Raw genomic sequence first — 20,216 nt, 5'->3', positions numbered from 1 at the left:
AACCCAGGAGGTGGAGGTTGCGGTGAGCTGAGATTGCGCCATTGCACTCCAGCCTGGGCAACGAGAGCAAAACTCTGTTTCAGAAATAAATAAATAAATAAACTGTTAATTTATCAGAAGACCAAAATGTATTCTTAAAGACAGTTAATTCCCTTTTTCTAATTAAGTTTTAAAAATGTATTTTGTGTGTGTGTGTGTGTGTGTATGTGTTTTACAGTGACACAGTCTGATGCCATCCTACTCCGTCTTTGTCAGAACACGTGGTCTTCTCTTCTGTTTTTTTTTTTTCTATCTCAAAATTACGAAAGCTTTTATTTATAGCACTTGCAGTTTTTTAAAAGTGAGATTCATAAAACTGTGTTCACCCAACACACTGAATCCTATCATGACTTGGCATGAAAAACAGCAACCCACTCAGAGTCCAGTAACACTGTGCCCTCCCCTGTGATGCAAACCTGCCAGGTTTATTCAGTGTTTGACTGTTGTTCAGTATTCATCCAACAACATTTTTGATACATGTGGTGCTAAATGTTGGGAATGCAAACCTGAATAAGGTATCGTCCTGATTCCTGCCTAATGGTTTTCCTGGGTTTCACTGGCTATGATTTCTGATTCTTCCCTCCCTCCCCTCCTCTCTCCCTCCCTCCCCTCCTCTCTCCCTCCCTCCCCTCCTCTCTCCCTCCCTCCCCTCGTCTCTCCCTCCCTCCCCTCCTCTCTCCCTCCCTTCCTTCCTCTCTCTCTCCCTTCCTTCCTTCCATATTTCCTTCCTTCCATGTTTGCTTGCTTCCTTCCTTCCTTCCCTTCCCTCCCTCCCTCCATCCATCCTTCCCTCCTTTCCTTTCTTTCTTCTTCTCTCTCTTCCTCCCTCCCATCCTCTTTATTTCTTTACTTCCTTCCTTCCTCTCTCCCTCCCCCCTCCCCCTCCCTGACTCCCTTCTTTCCTTCCTTCCTTCCCCTTTTTTTTTTATACTTTAAGTTCTAGGGTACATGTGCACAACGTGCAGGTTTGTTACATAGGTATACATGTGCCATGTTGGTTTGCTGCACCCATCAACTCATCATTTACATTAGGTATTTCTCCTAATGCTATTCCTCCCCCAGCCCCCCACCCTCCGACAGGCCCTGGTGTGTCATGTTCCCTGCCCTGTGTCCAAGTGTTCTCATTGTTCAATTTCCACCTATGAGTGAGAACATGTGGTGTTTGGTTTTCTATCCTTGTGAGAGTTTGCTGAGAATGATGGTTTCCAGCTTCATCCATGTCCCTGCAAAGGACATGAACTCATCCTTTTTTATGGCTGCATGGTATTCCATGGTGTACATGTGCCACATTTTCTTAATCCAGTCTATTATTGATGGACATTTGGGTTGGTTCCAAGTCTTTGCTATTGTGAATAGTGCCACAGTAAACATATGTGTATATGTGTCTTTATAGTAGCATGATTTATAATCCTTTGGGTATTTACCCAGTAATGGGATTGCTGGGTCAAATGGTATTTCTACTTCTGGATCCTTGAGAAATCACCACACTGTCTTCCACAATGGTTGAACTAATTTACACTCCTACCAACAGTGTAAAAGCATTCCTATTTCTCCATATCCTCTCCAGCATCTGTTGTTTCCTCACTTTTTAATGATTGCCATTCTAACTGGCATGAGATGGTATCTCATTGTGGTTTTGCTTCGCATTTCTCTTATGACCAGTGATGATGAGCATTTTTTCATGTGTCTGTTGGCTGCATAAATGTCTTCTTTTGAGAAGTGTCTGTTCATATCCTTTGCCCGCTTTTTGATGGGGTTGTTTTTTTCTTGTAAATTTAAGTTCTTTGTAGATCTGGATATCAGCCATTTGTCAGATGGGTAGATTGCAAAAATTTTCTCCCATTCTGTAGGTTGCCTGTTCACTCTGATGGTAGTTTCTTTTGCCATGCAGAAGCTCTTTAGTTTAATTAGATCCCATTTGTATATTTTGGCTTTTATAGCCATTGCTTTTGGTGTTTTAGTCATGAAGTCCTTGCCCATGCCTATGTCCTGAATGGTATTGCCTAGGTTTTCTTCTAGGGTTTTTATGGTTTTAGGTCTAACATGTAAGTCTTTAATCCATCTTGAATTAATTTTTATATAAAGTGTAAGGAAGGGATCCAGTTTCAGCTTTCTACATATGGCTAGCCAGTTTTCCCAGCACCGTTTATTAAATAGGGAATCCTTTCCCCATTTCTTGTTTTTGTCAGGTTTGTCAAAGATCAGATGGTTGTAGATGTGTGTTGTTATTTCTGAGGCCTCTGTTCTGTTCTATTGGGCTATGTCTCTGTTTTGGTACCAGTACTATGCTATTTTGGTTACTGTAGCCTTGTAGTATAGTTTGAAGTCAGGTAGCATGATGCCTCCAGCTTTGTTCTTTTGGCTTAGGATTGTCTTGGCTATGTGGGCTCTTTTTTGGTTCCATATGAACTTTAAAGTAGATTTTTCCAATTCTGTGAAGAAAGTCATTGGTAGCTTGATGGGGATGGCATTGAATCTGTAAATTACCTTGGGCAGTATGGCCATTTTCACGATATTGATTCTTCCTATCCATGAGCATGGAATGTTCTTCCATTTGTGTCCTCTTTTATTTCGTTGAGCAGTGGTTTGTAGTTCTCCTTGAAGAGGTTCTTCACATCCCTTGTAAGTTGGATTCCTAGGTATTTTATTGTCTTTGTAGCAATTGTGAATGGGAGTTCACTCATGATTTGGCTCTCTGTCTGTTATTGGTATATAGGAATGCTTGTGATTTTTGCACATTGATTTTGTATCCTGAGACTTTGCTGAAGTTGCTTATCAGCTTAAGGAGATTTTGGGCTGAGACAATGGGGTTTTCTAAATATACAATCATGTCATCTGCAAACAGGGACAATTTGACTTCCTGTTTTCCTAATTGAATACCCTTTATTTCTTTCTCTTGCCTTATTGCCCTGGCCAGAACTTCCAACACTATGTTGAATAGGAGTGGTGAGGGAGGGTATCCTTGTCTTGTGCCGGATTTCAAACAGTGCTTCCAGTTTTTGCCCATTCAGTATGATATTGGCTGTGGGTTTGTCATAAATAGCTCTTATTATTTTGAGATATGTTCCATCAATACCTAGTTTATCGCGTTTTCAGCATGAAGGGCTGTTGAATTTTGTCAAAGGCCTTTTCTGCATCTATTGAGATAATCATGTGGTTTTTGTCATTGGTTCTGTTTATGTGATGGATTACGTTTATTGATTTGTGTATGTTGAACCAGCCTTGCATCCCAGGGATGAAGCTGACTTGATTGTGGTGGATAAGCTTTTTGATGTGCTGCTGGATTCGGTTGGATTTTTGCGTCGATGTTCATCAGCGATATTGGCCTAAAATTCTCTTTTTTTGTTGTGTCTCTGCCAGGCTTTGGTATCAGGATGATACTGGCCTCATAAAATGAGTTAGGGAGGATTCCCTCTTTTTCTGTTGATTGGAATAGTTTCAGAAGGAATGGTACCAGCTCCTCTTAGTACCTCTGATAGAATTCGGCTGTGAATCCATCTGGTCCTGAACTTTTTTTAGTTGGTAGGCTGTTATTGCCTCAATTTCAGAGTCTGTTATTTTTCTATTCAGAGATTCAACTTCTTCCTGGTTTGGTCTTGGGTGTATGTGTCCAGGAATTTATCCATTTCTTCTAGATTTTCTAGTTTATTTGCATAGAGGTGTTTATAGTATTCTCTGATGGTAGTTTGTATTTCTGTGGGATCGGTGGTGATATCCCCTTTATCATTTTTTACTGTGTCTATTTGATTATTCTCTCTTTTCTTCTTTATTAGTCTTGCTAGCTGTCTATCAATTTTGTTGATCTTTTCAAAAAACCAGCTCCTGGATTCATTGATTTTTTCAAGGGTTTTTTATGTCTGTATCTCTTTCAGTTCTGCTTTGATCTGAGTTATTTCTTGCCTTCTGCTAGCTTTTGAATTTGTTTGCTCTTGCTTCTCTTGTTCTTTTAATTGTGATGTTAGGGTGTCGATTTTAGGTCTTTCTTGCTTTCTCTTGTGGGCATTTAGTGCTATAAATTTTCCTCTACACTGCTTTAAATGTGTCCCACAGATTCTGGTACGTTGTGTCTTTGTTCTCATTGGTTTCAAAGAACATGTTTATTTCTGCCTTCATTTCGTTATGTACCCAGTAGTCATTCAGGAGCAGGTTGTTCAGTTTCCATGTAGTTGAGTGGTTTTGAGTGAGTTTCTTAATCCTGAGTTCCAATTTGATTGCACTGTGGTCTTGAGAGACAGTTTGTTGTGATTTCTGTTCTTTTACATTTGCTGAGGAGTGCTTTACTTCCAATTATGTGGTCAGTTTTAGAATAAGTACAATGTGGTGCTGAGAAGAATGTATATTCTGTTGATTTGGGGTGGACAGAGTTCTGTAGATGTCTATTATAATGGTCTGCTTAGTGCAGAGCTGAGTTCCAGTCCTGGATATTCTTGTTAACCTTCTGTCTTGTTGATCTAATATTGACAGTGGAGTGTTAAAAGTCTCTCATTATTATTGTGTGAGAGTCTAAGTCTCTTTTTAGGACTCTAAGGACTTGCCTTATGAATCTGGGTGCCCCTGTATTGGGTGCATATATATTTAGAATAGTTAGCACTTCTTGTTGAATTGATCCCTATACCATTATGTAATGGCCTTCTTTGTCTCTTTTGATCTGTGTTGGTTTAAAGTCTGTTTGATCAGAGACTAGGATTGCAGCCGCTGCTTTTTTTTTTTTTTCTTTCCATTTGCTTCGTAGATCTTCCTCCATCCCTTTATTTTGAGCCTATGTGTGTCTCTGCACATGAGATGTGTCTCCTCATGGGTCTTGACTCTTTATCCAATTTGCCAGTCTGTGCCTTTTCATTGGGACATTTAGCCCATTTACATTTAAGGCTAATATTGTTATATGTGAATTTGATCCTGTCATTATGATGTTCGCTGGTTATTTTGCTCGTTAATTGATGCGGTTTCTTCATAGCATCGATGGTCTTTATAATTTGGCATGTTTTTGCAGTGGCTGGTACCAGTTGTTCCTTTCCATGTTTAGTGCTTCCTTCAGGAGCTCTTGTAAGACAGGCCTGGTGGTGACAAAATCTCTCAGCATTTGCTTGTCTGCAAAGGATTTTATTTCTCCTTTATTTACAAAGCTTAGTTTGGCTGGATACGAAATTCTGGGTTGAAAATTCTTTTTTTTTAAGAATGTTGAATATTGGCCCCCACTCTCTTCTTGCTTGTAGGGTTTCTGCAGAGAGATCCACTGTTAGTCTGATGGGCCTCCCTTTGTGGGTAACCCGACCTTTCTCTCTGGCTGCCCTTAACATTTTTTCCTTCATTTCAGCCTTGGTGAATCTGACAATTATGTGTCTTGTGGTTGCTCTTCTCAAGAAGTATCTTTGTGGTGTTCTCTGTATTTCTGAATTTGACTGTTGGCCTGCCTTGCTAGGTTGGGGAAATTCTCCTGGATAATTTCCTGAATAGTGTTTTTCAGCCTGTTTCCATTCTCCCCGTCACTTTCAGGTGTACACCAATCAAACATAGATTTGGTCTTTTTAGATAGTCCCATATTTCTTGGAGGCTTTATTTGTTTCTTTCTACTCATTTTTCTCTAAACTTGTCTTCTTGCTTTATTTCATTAATTCCATCTTCAATCACTGATACCCTTTGTTCCACTTGATCAAATCGGCTACCGAAGCTTGTGCATGCACCATGAAGTTCTTGTGCCATGGTTTTCAGCTCCATCAGGTCATTCAAGGTCTTCTCTACACTGTTTGTTCTAGTTAGCCATTCGTCTAACCTTTTTTCAAGGGTTTTAGCTTCCTTGCGATGGCTTAGAACATGCTTCTTTAGCTGGGAGGTTTGTTATTACCGACCTTCTGAAGCCTACTTCTGTCAGCTCATCAAAGTCATTCTCCGTCCAGCTTTGTTCTGTTGCTTGTGAGGAGCTGCAGTCCTTTGGAGGAGAGGAGGTGCTCTGATTTTTAGAAGTTTCAGCTTTTCTGCTCTGGTTTCTCCCCATCTTTGTGGTTTTGTCTACCTTTGGCCTTCAATGTTGGTGACCTACAGATGGGGTTTTGGTGTAGATGACCTTTTTGTTGATGTTGATGCTATTCCTTTCTGTTTTCCTTCTAACAGTCAGGTCCCTCAGCTGCAAGTCTGTTGGAGTTTGCTGGAGGTCCATTCCAGACGCTGTTTGCCTGGGTATCACCAGCAGAGGATGCAGAACAGCAAATATTGCTGCCTGATCCTTCCTCTGGAAGCTTCATCCCAGAGGGGCACCCGCCTGTATGAGGTGTCTGTCGGCCCCTACTGGGAGGTTTCCCCCAGTTAGGCTACACGGGGGTCAGGGACCCTCTTGAGGAGGCAGTCTTTGGTTCTCAGAGCTCAAATGCCATCCTGGGAGAACCACTGCTCTCTTCAGAGCTGTCAGACAGGGACGTTTAAGTCTGCAGAAGTTGTCTGCTGGCTTTTGTTCAGCTATGCCCTGCCCACAGAGGTGGAGTCTACAGAGGCAGTAGGCCTTGCTGAGCTGTGGTGGGCTCCGCCCAGTTTGAGCTTTCTGGCCATTTTGTTTACCTAATCAAGCCTCAGCAATGGTGGACACCCCTCCTCCAGCCAGGCTGCAACCTCTCAGGTCCATCTCAGACTGCTGCACTAGCAGTGAGCAAGGCTCCATGGGCATGGGACCCACTGAGCCAGGCACAGGAAAGAATCTCCTGGTCTGCCAGTTGCTAAGACCGTGGGAAAAGCACAGTATGTGGGCAGGATTGTCCCGTTTTTCCAGGTACAGTCTGTCATGGCTTCCCTTTGCTAGGAAAGGGAAATTCCCTGACCCCTTGTGCTTCCTGGGTGAGGCGATGCCCCGCCCTGCTTTGGCTCATTCTCTATGGTCTGCACCCACTGTCCAACCAGTCCCAATGAGATGAACCAGGTACCTCAGTTGGAAATGCAGAAATCCCACATGTGAGTGAGAACATGTGATATTTGTCTATGCTGGGCTTATTTTACTAATGAACTCCAGTTCCATCCATGTGATAAGATTACATTCTTCTTATGGCTGAATAGTGTTTCATTATATATAAGCACCACATTTTCTTTATCCATTCATCTGTTGTTGGACACTTAGGTTGATTCCATATGTTAGCTGTTGTGAATAGTCCTGCAATAAACATGGGAATGCGGATATCTCTTCATGCTAATTTCCTTTCTTTTGGATATATACTTGGCACTGGGATTGCTGTATCATACGGTAGATCTATTTTTAGTTTTTAAAGGAACCTCTGTACTGTTCTCCATAGTGATTGTACTAATTTACATTCCCACCAGCAGTGTATGAGCATGCCCCTTTCTCTTCATCCTTGCCAGTGTCTGTTATTTCTGGGTTTGTTTGTTTGTTTTTTCTTGAGATGTAGTCTTACTCTGTTGCCCAGGCTGGAGTGCAGTGGTGTGATCTTGGCTCACTGCAACCTCCACCTCCTGGGTTAATGCAGTTCTCCTGCCTCAGCCTCCTGTGTAACTGGGATTACAGGCCCCTGCCACCATGCCCAGCTAATTTTTATATTTTTAGTAGAGACAGGGTTTTACCATGTTGGCCAGGCTGGTCTCGTACTCCTGACCTCAGGTGATCCATCCACTTTGGCCTCCCAAAGTGCTGGAATTACAGGTGTGAGCCACTGTGCCTGGCCAGGATGCTGAATTTTTTTGAAAGCTTTTTCTGCATTTGCAGAGATGATCATATGGTTTTTAATTCTGTTTATGTGGTGAATTACATTTATTGAACCAACCTTGCACCCCACAAATAAAGCCTAATTGATTATAGTAAATTAACTTTTTGATGTGCTGCTAGGTTTTGTTTTCTAGTATTTTTTTGAGTATTTTGTGTCTGTGTTCATCAGGAATATCAGCCTGAAGTTTTCTTTTTTCATTATGTCTGTGATGAGTTTTGGTATCAGAATGATGATGCTGGCTTCATAAAATGAGTTAAGGAAAGATTCCTTCTCAATCTTTTGGAATAATTTCAGTAGGATTGATACTAGCTCTTCTTTGTATGTCTGGTAAAATTCAGCTGTGAATCCATCCAGTCCAGAGCTTTTTTTGGTTAGTAGGTTGTTTTTTTGTTTTTTTGTTTTTAATTAAAATTGAATTTCAATTTCAGAATTCCTTATTGGTCTGTTCAGGGTTTCAGTTTTTTTCTGTTTCAGTCTTGGGAGGTTGTGTGTTTCTAGGAATTTATCCATTTCTTCTAGGTTTTTTATAAAAGTTTGTGTGCATAGAGGTGTTCATAATAATCTCTGAGGACTTTTTATATTTCTTTGGGGTCAGTTGTAATGTCACCTTTGTTATTTCTGATTGCGCTTATTTGGATCTTTTTTCTTTGTTAATCTAGCTATCTTGCTGTTTCTAGAATTCTTTATTTGTCTTTGATGTTTGACAATCTGACTGAAATGTGCTTCAGAGGGGACTTTTTTTGGTTGAATCTATTTGGGGACTTTTGAACTTCCTGGAGTTGGATACCCTTATCTCTTCCCCAGACTTGGGTAGTTTTCAGCTATTATTAAATAGGTTTTCTGTGCCTTTTACCTTTCTTCTCCTTTTGGAACTCCTGTAATACAAATGTTTAATGGTGTCCCAGAAGTCTTGTAGGCTCTCTTTATCCTTTTTCATTATTGTTTCCTTTTTTTTTCCCCTCTGAGTAATATCAAATAATGTGTCTTCAGGTTCAGAGATTGTTTTGCTTAATCAAGTGTGCTGGTGCAGCTTTGTATTGTATTTTTAATTTCATTCATTGAATTCTTTTTTTTTTTTTTTTTTTCTGAGACAGAGTCTTGCTCTGTCGCCACGCTGGAGTGCAGTGGCAAGATCTTGGCTCACTGCAACCTCTGCCTCCCAGGTTCAAGCGATTCTCCTGCCTCAGCCTCCCGCATTCATTGAATTCTTCAGCTGCAAGTGTTTTGTTTGGTTCTTTTTTATGATATCTTTCTTTGTTGAAATTCTGATTCATATCATGAATTGTTTTCCTGATTTCATTGAATTATCTATCTGTATTTTCTTTTATCTGTTTGAGTTTCCTTAAGATCATTATTTGAATTTTTTTCTAGCTAGGTGTTGATTTCCTTTTCATTTGGGCCTGTAACTAGAGAGTTACATTCTCAGCAGTGTCATATTTCATTGCTTTTTAATGTTTCTTGTTTCCTGCATTGATGTCTGTGCATCTAGTGGAACAATTGGCTCTTTTAAACTTTCCGCTTCTGTTGGGCTGTTTGGGAAGGGTGTGGTGACTCTGTTTCCAGGTAGGTTCAGTACTGTAGTCTCTTATAGCCTATTCAGTTGCATTCATTGTCAGAATAACTGTGGGTGCCTCAACAGCCTAGGCTGGAGAAGTTTGCAGTGGTGGTAGCTGTGGAGTAGATTGTTAATATCTTCAGTGGCAAGAGCTTTTGGAATCCCTCCATTCTTGTTTTCCCCACAATAGGGAGTTTTAGCCAGTGGGAGTCTTCTTGGTGGCAGGTCTTACATATCCTACAAGCAGCTGCCATCGTGCTGCAATCCAGGTGCAAGCGTTTGGAGTGGCTGTGGGGCTAGGATCCTGGGCTCAGGGTCTTGCATACTATTGTAACACCTGGGTGTTAGGGTACAGGGTCACTATGGCAGGGTTGGATGTAGGTTGCCTATAGTGCCAGGATCTGTGACTCTGAGGCACCCTCTAGCTGCTTGGGAAAAGAGTGTCAGGTTGTAGCTGTGAGTCTACCCCTGGTGGACAGGGCACAGCCCTGGCCCAACTCCAGGGAAGAGAGGATGCTCTGGAGGTTTGAGTCTGGGATGCAGGGTTTGGCTCTAATTTAGGAGCCTGAGCCAGTAGGGCTTAGTGGCAACTCCTATCCCTGGGGATGAGGCACCAGGTTCTAGTAGTCACTCTAGAACCTGGATTGGTGGAGCTCAGATGGATCCCAGACTCTGAGGCCAGGTACAGCAGGAACAGGCACCCCTGAATGGCCAAGCATGCCTGTTGTTTGGGCCCTGTGGGGCAGAGAGCAGCACAGCAATGACTTCACTCCCTAGAAAGAGAAGTGTCTCAGCAGCGCAGACTCTCCAGGGAAGCAGGGTACTAGAGTTATTTGCCCTGCAGGGCACATTTCTCAGCTTAGCCACTGCTCTGTTTCCCTGGGTCTCTGGGTACTACTTCAGCCCTGGGATGTGCAGCTGCTCAGCTTGGCCAGTGCAACAATTCCCCAAGGGTGATGTGCTGTTTCAGCTCAGGCTCAGGGGACGTGACTGTTCTGGGTGGCCCAGACATCTCATGGGATGCAGGGTTCTGCCAAAGTACTATTTTCTTGGGAAGGGAGTAAGTACATGGCTGCAGCTCCTGCCTCAGGGAGTTGGGGGAGGGGTGGGTAGAGCAGTTCCACCTCTCTTGACCCCACCAGGAAGGGTGTAACAGCTGCTGGCAGCTCTGCTTGGGAATGTCAGGCCTTCAAGTAGGCCTTCATTCCTGGCTTAGCTTCAGGGATGAAGGGGTGCTGTGGCTACTGGCCCCCAGAGCAAGACACACTCCAGCAGTTCCAGTTCCACCAGTATTCTCCTTCTGGTTTCATCAGCAGCACTCTTAATTATGTTCTCCTTTGATTTTGTCAGCATTTTATTGTGTTGTGTGATTGAGGGAAAGAGTTAAGTATCATTCTCTTCACTTTAACAAATAAGAAAACTGAGATTATATCCAAAGTTACATTGTAATTAAGAGAGCTGGAACTTGAACTCAGACCAAATATTTTTCTTAAATTTTGGTGCGTCACACTGGGACATTGTCGTAAGCAACTGAAGTTGTTAGGGCCCTTCAACAGGAATAATTAAATTGGTGTTAATTTCTTTCCTTTTTTAGCAGGGAAAAAATATGTAAGAAAAGATATTTTATTAAAGTGGATTGCGAGTTCAGCAGCATTTGGGGCTTTGGAAAACATTTTTTGATTTAAGTTCCAAAGGAAAGTGTTTAGTGAAACAAAATAATAGAAATATCAAATTTTAGCTTATGTATTAAATTTTTAAAAATTAGCTGGGTGTGGTAGCATGCACCTGTAGTCCCAGCTACTCAGGAGGCTGAAGTGGGAGGATCACTTGTGCCCCAAAGGTTGAGGCTGCAGTGTGCTCTGATTGCATCACTGCACTCCAGCCTGTCTCTGGTGGGGGGTGGGGAGGGGTACATATGTAGATATAGATCTATATATGTAGATATCTATATATGTAGATCTATATATAGATATAGATATCTATATATACATCCGTAGATATAGATATCTATATATACATCTGTAGATATAGATCTATACATAGATATATAGTAGCTGTCCTTTGTTTTTCATCCCTGTTTTCATAGGAACTCTTGTTGATTTTAAATACTTTTCATTTCTCTGTAAATACCTGACCATGGTCTATAAAAGTCCAAAAAATGAGGTTCATAGATTTTTTTGAATAGTAATCTTTATAGTTCTTTTCTTTCATGCTTTGTGTCTTTCCTTCAGGTAGCAAATTATGGAGTTGGAGGACAGTATGAACCCCATTTTGACTTTGCACGGGTAAGTGAAAAAGAAATGGAGAAATTCACTGAGGCTTATGCATTACATTGTTTGTCTCAAAACAAAACAAAAAAACAGTCTCACTCTGTCACCCAGGCTGGAGTGCAGTAGCACGATCTTGGCTCACTGCAACCTCTGCCTCCTGGGTTGGAGCAATTCTCCTACCTCAGCCTCCCGAGTAGCTGGGATCACAGGCATGCGCCACCATGCCCTGCTAATTTTTGTATTTTTAGTAGCGACAGGGTTTCGCCATTTTGGCCAGGCTGGTCTTGAACTCCTGACCTCAGGTGATCCACCCACCTCAGCCTCCCAGAGTGCTGGGATTACAGGCGTGAGCCACTGTGCCCGGCCGCATTACATTGTTAAAGAAAAAGTTATTCTTGACACTTGTTAAAGATGGTAAGGCAGACTTCATTCAAGGGGGGACCATTGCAATAGGTATAGGGACCACTGCAAATGCAGTGGGATTTTGCAGTAAGGGAGAGAGGTTAAGCCCAATTCCAAATACAACAAGGAAAAGTGGGAATTTATAGCCAATGAGCAAGGGTGGGTGTTAGTAGATGGAAAATTACTAAGAGGTAAGGGAAGATTCTGGCTAAACTGACCTAACAGGATTCTTGCTGAAGTCAGGGCAGAGTGATCATCATCCAGGGGATAGTGGAAGATGAAGAACCCAGTTAGGTTTTGAGGGTGATCACATGGCAAGGACGGGGAATTCTGGCTAACCTGACTTAGCAGGGTTCTTGCTTAAATTGGACAATGCAGAGGTAAATACCAGAAGCCCAAAGTCAGGGCCTACTTGAGAAGAAAGTTCAGAGGAGCCTGAGTAGTTGGGTCAAGGAGAGATTCTTTGTCAACATGTTAATTCTGTTATTTTAACATTAAAAATTCATAGCCTATTTGGAATTATGGAAATACGGTGTGGCAGATATTCTGTGAAACCTTTTTACCAGTTAAAAAAAAAAAACCAAACACCTAGATACCCAATAAAGTCACTTAAGATACTTTAAATGCATTGGCAAGCCTGGAAGAAAGTAAAGGGTGTTCCAAAAGGCAAACTGAACAATGATCCCAAACTTAGAGAATTAAAGAGGGGACAAAACACAGAGGCTGGAGGTATGTGCCTCCAGGAACTAGAGCTTTGGGAATAACAGCTCTGTAAGAGGAGGATCTGCCACAGTGTAGGCTGCTGAATTTGAGACCCTGGCATAAACTCTAAATCTCCACAAGGATTACACCTTCAGTAAAGAAAGAATGGGTTTGAAAATAAATCTCTTGTGATACAGGAGCCTTATGGGGAACTGTCTGTTTCCATCCTGGCTGGGGCATAGTGTGTATGATAGGGGAGCTACCTCAGGGAGTACTATGTATGGAATTTTCCACTTGTGTCATGTTAGCACTAAAAGTTTTGAACTTCAGAGCATTTTGCATTTTGGACTTTTGGTATGCTCAACCTGTATTCCATGTTACTGATATACCACAGTTTAGCCATTCACCCATCGAAGGACATTTGGATAGTTTTTAGTTTTTGGCTATTACAAATAAAGATGTGTTTACATTTCTATGTGAAAAATGCATTTTCATTTTTCTGGGAGAAATGCCAAGAGGTTGTATTGTATTTTAATTTAGATATAAATATTTAGATATTAATTCTTTAGCTTGATTATAGTGCTGAAAGTCACTTTACTAGCATTATTAGAAAAATAATACTAGGGGCCAGGCGTGGTGGCTCATGCCTGTAATCCCAGCACTTTGGGAGGCCAAGGTGGGTGGATCACTTGAGGTCAGGAGTTGAAGACCAGTCTGGCCAACATGGTGAAACTCCATCTCTACTAAAAATACAAAAAAATTAGCCAGGCATGGTGGTACATGCCTGTAGCCCCAGCCACTTGGGAGGCTGAGGCAGAAGAATTGCTTAAACCCAGGAGGTGGAGGTTGCAATGAGCTGAGATCATGGCACTGCACTCCAGCCTGGGCGACAGGGCAAGACTCTGTCTCAAAAAAAAAAAAAAAAAGAAAAGAAAAAAGAAAATAATACTAGGAAATATTTCAGTAGGTCGTGAGTTCAAAGTAAGTCTCAAGGTAAATTAAGCTTCAGGAATATAGCTAAGAGATGGCTGTCAAGTCATATTTTTTAGAAGCTAAAATTGTGGGTATTTGTTTTTAAAATAATATGTAGCTTGCAGATAATGGCTGTTGTTTAGGCTAATAAGTCTGCTTTTTATCCAGTAATCTTGTCTAAAGTATCCAGTATACAAGTTCAGTCATCAAGTATATGAGGCCAGGTACAGTGGCTCACACCTGTGATCCTAGCATTTTGGGAGGCTAAGGCAGGAGGATCGCTTGAGGCCAGGAGTTCAAGATCACCCTGGTCCACATAGCAAGACTCCATCTTACAAAAAGAGTGCCTGATGTTTATAGTGCACTGGACATTACAAGGGAAACTTTTGCGGTTGTTGTTGGCATATTCTTCAGGATATTACTACTGATGTTTAGTTGCCACTAGAGTATTTGTATTACTGAATTTTTACACCATTGAATTTACTGTGTTTTTATTCACAGAAAGATGAGCCAGATGCTTTCAAAGAGCTGGGGACAGGAAATAGAATTGCTACATGGCTGTTTTATGTAAGTCGTCACTAAAATTTTTAGATTAAGTTGGGATTTGATGACAAGATTCATTTTAATGTTTTAAGTTTGTTCTGTGTAGCTCTGATTCAGCATCCTAGTTTAACATTTTTACAACTGAATAAAGTGAGTTAAGAATTATTTTGCACTTGCAACTTTTTCAGGCTATAAGATAGATGTTCATTATAGACACTTCTGGACAAACTTAGAATTTATAGTGCCACTACCTGCAGATAATCATTAATATTTTAACATATAGTCTCTCTGTTTAGTAATATATAATATGTGTATATAAAAATCTCTATATATTTGAATTTCTATACATACACATACACATTATTTCAGTAAACTTCTGAATTACTTTTTTTATTGAAGTATATCAGAAGAGTGCGCAAATTAAGTATTATAACTTAATTTTCACAAAGTGAACACTTCTGGTGTATTAAGTACTAAGATGAAGAAATAGCATATTACAACCCCCAGAAACCCTATCTCAGAGTTTTAAAACAGTATGATCATAATTCAATATTTAAAATTGTTTATATATTTTTATATATGGAAAAAAGTTTTGATTGTAGTGTTTGTTCTAGTTACCCCAAATAAAGCACTCCAAAACTCTCCTTTCTGAGTGGTTTAAAATAACAACGATTTTCTTTTTTTTTTTTTTTTTTTGAGACGGAGTCTCGCTCTGTCGCCCAGGCTGGAGTGCAGTGGCGCGATCTCGGCTCACTGCAAGCTCCGCCTCCCGGATTCCCACCATTCTCCTGCCTCAGCCTCCCGAGTAGCTGGGACTACAGGCGCCCGCTACCACGCCCGGCTATTTTTTTGTATTTTTAGTAGAGACGGGGTTTCACCATGTTAGCCAGGATGGTCTCGATCTCCTGACCTCGTGATCCGCCCGCCTCGGCCTCCCAAAGTGCTGGGATTACAGGCGTGAGCCACCGCGCCCGGCCACGATTTTCTTAATGTATCTCTAACAGTTATGAGGTTGACTGGGCTCAACTCATGGTTCCTGCTCCAAATCTGACATGTATTTGCCGTCAAATGCCTGGCACTGGGGTATCTTGAAGGCTAAGGTTGAGGCCTAAATTCTGGCCAATACATGTGGCTGAGCTTCTTCACAGCATAGTGACTGGATTGCAAGAGGAAGCATCCCAAAAGAACAGTGCAAAAGTACATGGTATTGTTATGACCTACCCTCAGAAGTCACAGATGTTAATTCTGCTGTGTTCTGTTACAGCAATTACAAAGGTCTGCCCAGCTTCAAGGAGAGGGCACACAGACCCTACCACTGCAGACGAATGTCAGCGTCACATAAAAAGAGCATGTAGGATGGGACATATTGGGATGTATTATATTTGGAAAATGCAATCTGCCATAATGTCATAACCTTTGTTAACTTAAAAAAGATATTTTAGGCCAGGCACAGTGACACACGCCTGTAATCCCAACACTTTGAGAGGCCGAGGCGGGCAGATCACTTGAGGTCAGGAGTTCGAGACCAGCCTGGCCAACGTGGTGAAACCCCTTCTCCACTATAAATACAAAAATTAGCTGGGCATGGTGGCACACGCCTGTAGTACCAGCTACTCAGGAGGCTGAGGCACGAGAATCACTTGAACCTGGGAGGCAGAGGTTGCAGTGAGCCGAGATCGCGCCACTGCACTCTCCAGCCTGGATAACAGAGCGTGGCTCCATCTCAAAAAATAAAAATAAAAAAAATATATATTTTTTATATGTAGACTTAATTTGGGTTATTTCATCACTTTTTCCATTCCTTAGCCCTATTTGAATTACATCTTTTTGCTGTCTGTAGTATCTCACTCCCTACCAAAATCTCTCTGTTCAGTCGATTTCCTTTTTCTCTTCCTGCTACCTTCCCTGTTTCTGTTTTCTTTCCCTTCTTCCCTATCTCCTTCCTCTCCGTATGCCTCCTTTTCTCCCCAATTCCCAATCTGTATTTCTCTCACAACTCCATCTTGTTTCCAAAAGGAGGTAAGGTACATTACAAAGATTCATATAAAAAAAGAGAAATACCACAAAGGGAAAACCAGGAGAGGGTTAGTACGGTATACAAATTCATGCTGCAAAGGCTTGCATATTTTCTAGAGGTGAGTCTTAGAGGTTGTACCAGTTTATATCCCAATTTTAAGTGGGATATGTTTGTGAAGTATGTTTGTCAGACTTTTTGATCTATGTATCTTTCACTTATTAAATTAGCAGTTATTGTGGCTTTAATTTGCATTTCTCTTATTAGAGAGGTTGAGCATCTTTTCAGATGTTTAAAAGCCATTAGTGTTTATGTGTTCCTGGTTCTGCTTATATTTCTTTGTTTTATGAATATTGATGCTGTATTATTTGGCCCACTATCTGTTTCTCCCTCTTAATGTAAACACCCTTCCTGTTTTTCTAAAATAGTTGTACAGCATTTTAATTGATTATCATTTTTTCCGTTATTTAAATACCATTCCCAGAGGGGCACATAGAATATCTCAAATTACTTTTCCTCTCATGCACAACTTTTTAATTTCCTCAGAGTTTAATTTTTTCATTGGTTAAGTGTTCTTAGTTCTTTACTATTAGTTATGTATTTATCATTGTAAAATACCTTCTATCTCATTTAATGCTTTTTACCTTGATTTAAACTGTATCTCATACTAAGATCATATCCTGTTTTCCTTGGATAGCATTTGCCCAAAATCTTACATTTTTGTGTTCTGTGTTTGTAAGTCACTTGTTTTAGATGCAGCTCTGATATAATATGTAGCTGGGTTTTGCTCTGTGATCTAATCAGTCTATACATTCTACTTATGTTGCTTTAAAAAAATCTTTATGATCCATGTTTCCTTTGCCTTGTTTTTTGTGATTCTTTGGTTAATTTAAAAGGTTTCCATTTTTATTCTAGGTTATCTTTATGACTATAACTTTATATAATCCTTTAACTTTCTCACTTTTATTTAATATGTTTGATTACCTTCCATGAGAGATGGCAAAACTGAGTATTTTTATTTTACATTTATTTAAATATTTCTTGAGCACCTACTGTTCTTGAGGTACTATTGTTCTAGACATTAATGATCAGTAATGAACAAAACAGATGAAAATTTCTGCCTCCATGGAGATTACATTCTAATACAATAAAATACATATTTATATCTATGTATTGACTCATTAGTTTTAAGTCATTACTTTTTCCCTCTGGCTATAAATAAGTTCCTATCTCAAATTATATCCCCAGTCTTCCATCCTGATAGTTTTTTGTTAATCATTCCTTTGCTTTTTGTAGTTTTTTTTACTTATGTATATAAACCTAAATGGCATTTTATTTTTGAAAAACTGAGTAGCATGTACCAACCCTGCTATATAAGAGCAAGTCCGTATGTTCCCAATATTCTAGTATCCAATATCAAGTCTATATAATGGCATGTTTTACTTTATTCTACCAGCACTTTTGATAACACCCTCTTGTTTCTTATAGATGAGTGATGTGTCTGCAGGAGGAGCCACTGTTTTTCCTGAAGTTGGAGCTAGTGTTTGGCCCAAAAAAGTAAGCCTGTTTGTTTTGTTTTTGGTTTATTAATTTTTTCCCTAAGGAAGAGATGCACTTGTATTCATGGTCTAATTAATGAATTACATTTTTTTTTCTTTTTCATTTTTTGAGACCTGTTCTCGCTCTGTTGCCCAGGCTGGAGCCCAGCAGTATAAACATGGCTCACTGCAGCTTTGACCTCCTGGGTTCAAGCCTCAGCCTCCCAAATAGCTGGGACTACAGGTGCATGTCACCATGCCCAGCTAACATTTAAATTTTTTGTAGAGACAGTGTCTCCCTGTATTGCCCAGGCTGGTCTTGAACTCTTGGGCTCAAGTGATCCTCCCACCTCAGCTTCCCAAAATGTTGGGATTACAGGCATGAACCCCTGTGCCTGACCAAATTACATTTTTAAAGGTATTTTTATGGTCCTTGCCACGAGTACTTAGAGGTAATGAATGACCAGGAATTAGTATTTAAAATTTTTCATTTCTAAAATGGGTTCTGCATTGTGTTTTCCCCTCCATCTTGCTATGTAAGATATGTTAGCTTTCTTTTGGCAAATACCTTTGTTGTCAAACATTTTTATGGTATTTTTCATATGATCAAAAATGGTTCTTAAAGTGATGTAACCATATTTTCAGAATTATATTAGCGGAAAATAAAATACTGCTATAGAGTTCTTCCGCAGGAACAAAGGGAAAATTACTGCTGAAAACGGCCGGGCACGGTGGCTCACGTCTGTAATCCCAGCACTTTGGGAGGCCAAGATGGGCGGATCATCTGAGGTTAGGAGTTCGAGACCAGCCTGACCAACATGGTGAAAGCCTGTCTCTACTAAAAATACAAAATTAGCCAGGCCTGGTGTTGCACGCCTGTAATCCCAGCTATTTGAGAGGCTGAGGCAGGAGAATCACTTCAACCTGGGAGGTGGAGGTTGCAGTGAGCTGAGATCGTGCCATTGCATTCCAGCCTGGACGATAGAGCAAGACTCTGTCTCGAAAAAAAAAAAAAGTAATAACTACCGAAAGCAATTACCTGGCATTGTATACTTGGGGATAATTGTGAATTGTTCTCCATAGGGAACTGCTGTTTTCTGGTATAATCTGTTTGCCAGTGGAGAAGGAGATTATAGTACACGGCATGCAGCCTGTCCAGTGCTAGTTGGCAACAAATGGGGTAAATATTTCATATATTCTGCGAAGATAATGTAATTTTTGTTTCTTATTTTGAAACTATTATCTGTGTCTTAAAAACAAAAGCCCCCATGTTTGCTTAATATGATTTTAACATTGTACAGGATTCAGCCAAACAAGTGCCTAATCATAATACAAATTTGAAATCAGAATTTTGATGACAGATTTTATTTTTAACTCTATTTTTACTTATTCCAAGAAACAATGACTGACTCAAAATTGAATAAGACAATATCTTCCCCTCAAAGGGTTAATAATCTGATTGAGACATACTAATGGATTATAATGTAGTACATATTAATACAAAAATGTAAACAGAAGATGGTGACTGCCTAAGTTTGGGGAGTCTTCTTCAAAGCTTTTTCTTTAAATTTGGTCCTGAAGATAGAACAGCAGTTTTCCAAACATGTTAGATACCAGGTTCTAATGTGAGGCTCGAGTAGCACCTAATGTGCAAAATTTAAAGAGGCACTCACTCTCAGTCAGGGACATGCAAGTGCAGGACTGGCCACATTTTTAAAAAGTAAAAAGAAACACGTGAAATTAGTTTTAATATCTATTAATTAGCCCCATGTATCCATTTCAATCCGTGTTACTAGCCACATGTTTAGTGGTTACATACAGGACATAACAAGGTTAAGGAGTGAGGCCTGATCAGGATTTAAAAATCTCCCCTTATGATTATAGTGTTTAAGAACCACTGGACTAGAATGAGGAGAGGCTAGTTGGTGAGAGAGAGTTTAGAAAGCTGTTTTCTGTTGTCTAAGTGGGAGATGATAATGGCCTGGATTAAAGCATCAGTGAAAGGGTTGGAGAGCAAATAGATTTGAGAGAGATGTAAGGAAAATTGTCAGGGTTTGATGAATAAAGTGTAGATACAAGGGTTGAAGAAGGAAAAAGAGTTAAGAATTAAGGTTCCTGCTTTAGATATTTTGACTGGGTTCTATGGTACCAGAGACAAAAAAAAAATAGAAAATTAACTGCTTTTGGGATACATTTTTACATGGTATACATTTTTTAAAGGTATTTTGGAAACTTGATGAGCATACAATAGCAATGGTTGATAAGAGAGTTGTTCCTTTAGAGTGGAAAGTTTGTGTTCATTATTGTCTTTGTATTTTGGAGGTTGTACTTTGAAAACAATACATAAAGCAATATTCTACTCTTACCTGTACCTGTATCTTAGGTCCATTTGTGTCTCATTTCAAGCCTCACATTGAACATTGGAAACTGTAAGAAATGCACATAGACTTGCAAATATACATGTGTATACATACATGTATG

The 20,216-nt window shown here is 40.2% G+C and overlaps 1 protein-coding gene across 2 annotated transcripts in view; it reads left to right on the top strand.

Annotated features, from left to right (window-relative positions):
• Positions 1–20,216, top strand: part of P4HA1 (prolyl 4-hydroxylase subunit alpha 1) — a 67,163-nt gene that overhangs the window by 46,044 nt on the left and 903 nt on the right. For both annotated transcript variants that reach the window (XM_055092983.2, XM_055092984.2), the window contains exons 10-13: positions 11,530–11,579; positions 14,142–14,207; positions 17,686–17,754; positions 18,819–18,915. In XM_055092983.2, the coding sequence (XP_054948958.1) occupies positions 11,530–11,579; positions 14,142–14,207; positions 17,686–17,754; positions 18,819–18,915 (282 nt within the window). The remainder of the gene's footprint in view (positions 1–11,529; positions 11,580–14,141; positions 14,208–17,685; positions 17,755–18,818; positions 18,916–20,216) is intronic.

The sequence above is a fragment of the Pan paniscus genome, chromosome 8 (genome assembly GCF_029289425.2).
Source record: "Pan paniscus chromosome 8, NHGRI_mPanPan1-v2.0_pri, whole genome shotgun sequence".
Classification (NCBI taxonomy): Eukaryota; Metazoa; Chordata; class Mammalia; order Primates; family Hominidae; genus Pan; species Pan paniscus.
This window is presented reverse-complemented; position numbering and strand designations above follow the sequence as displayed.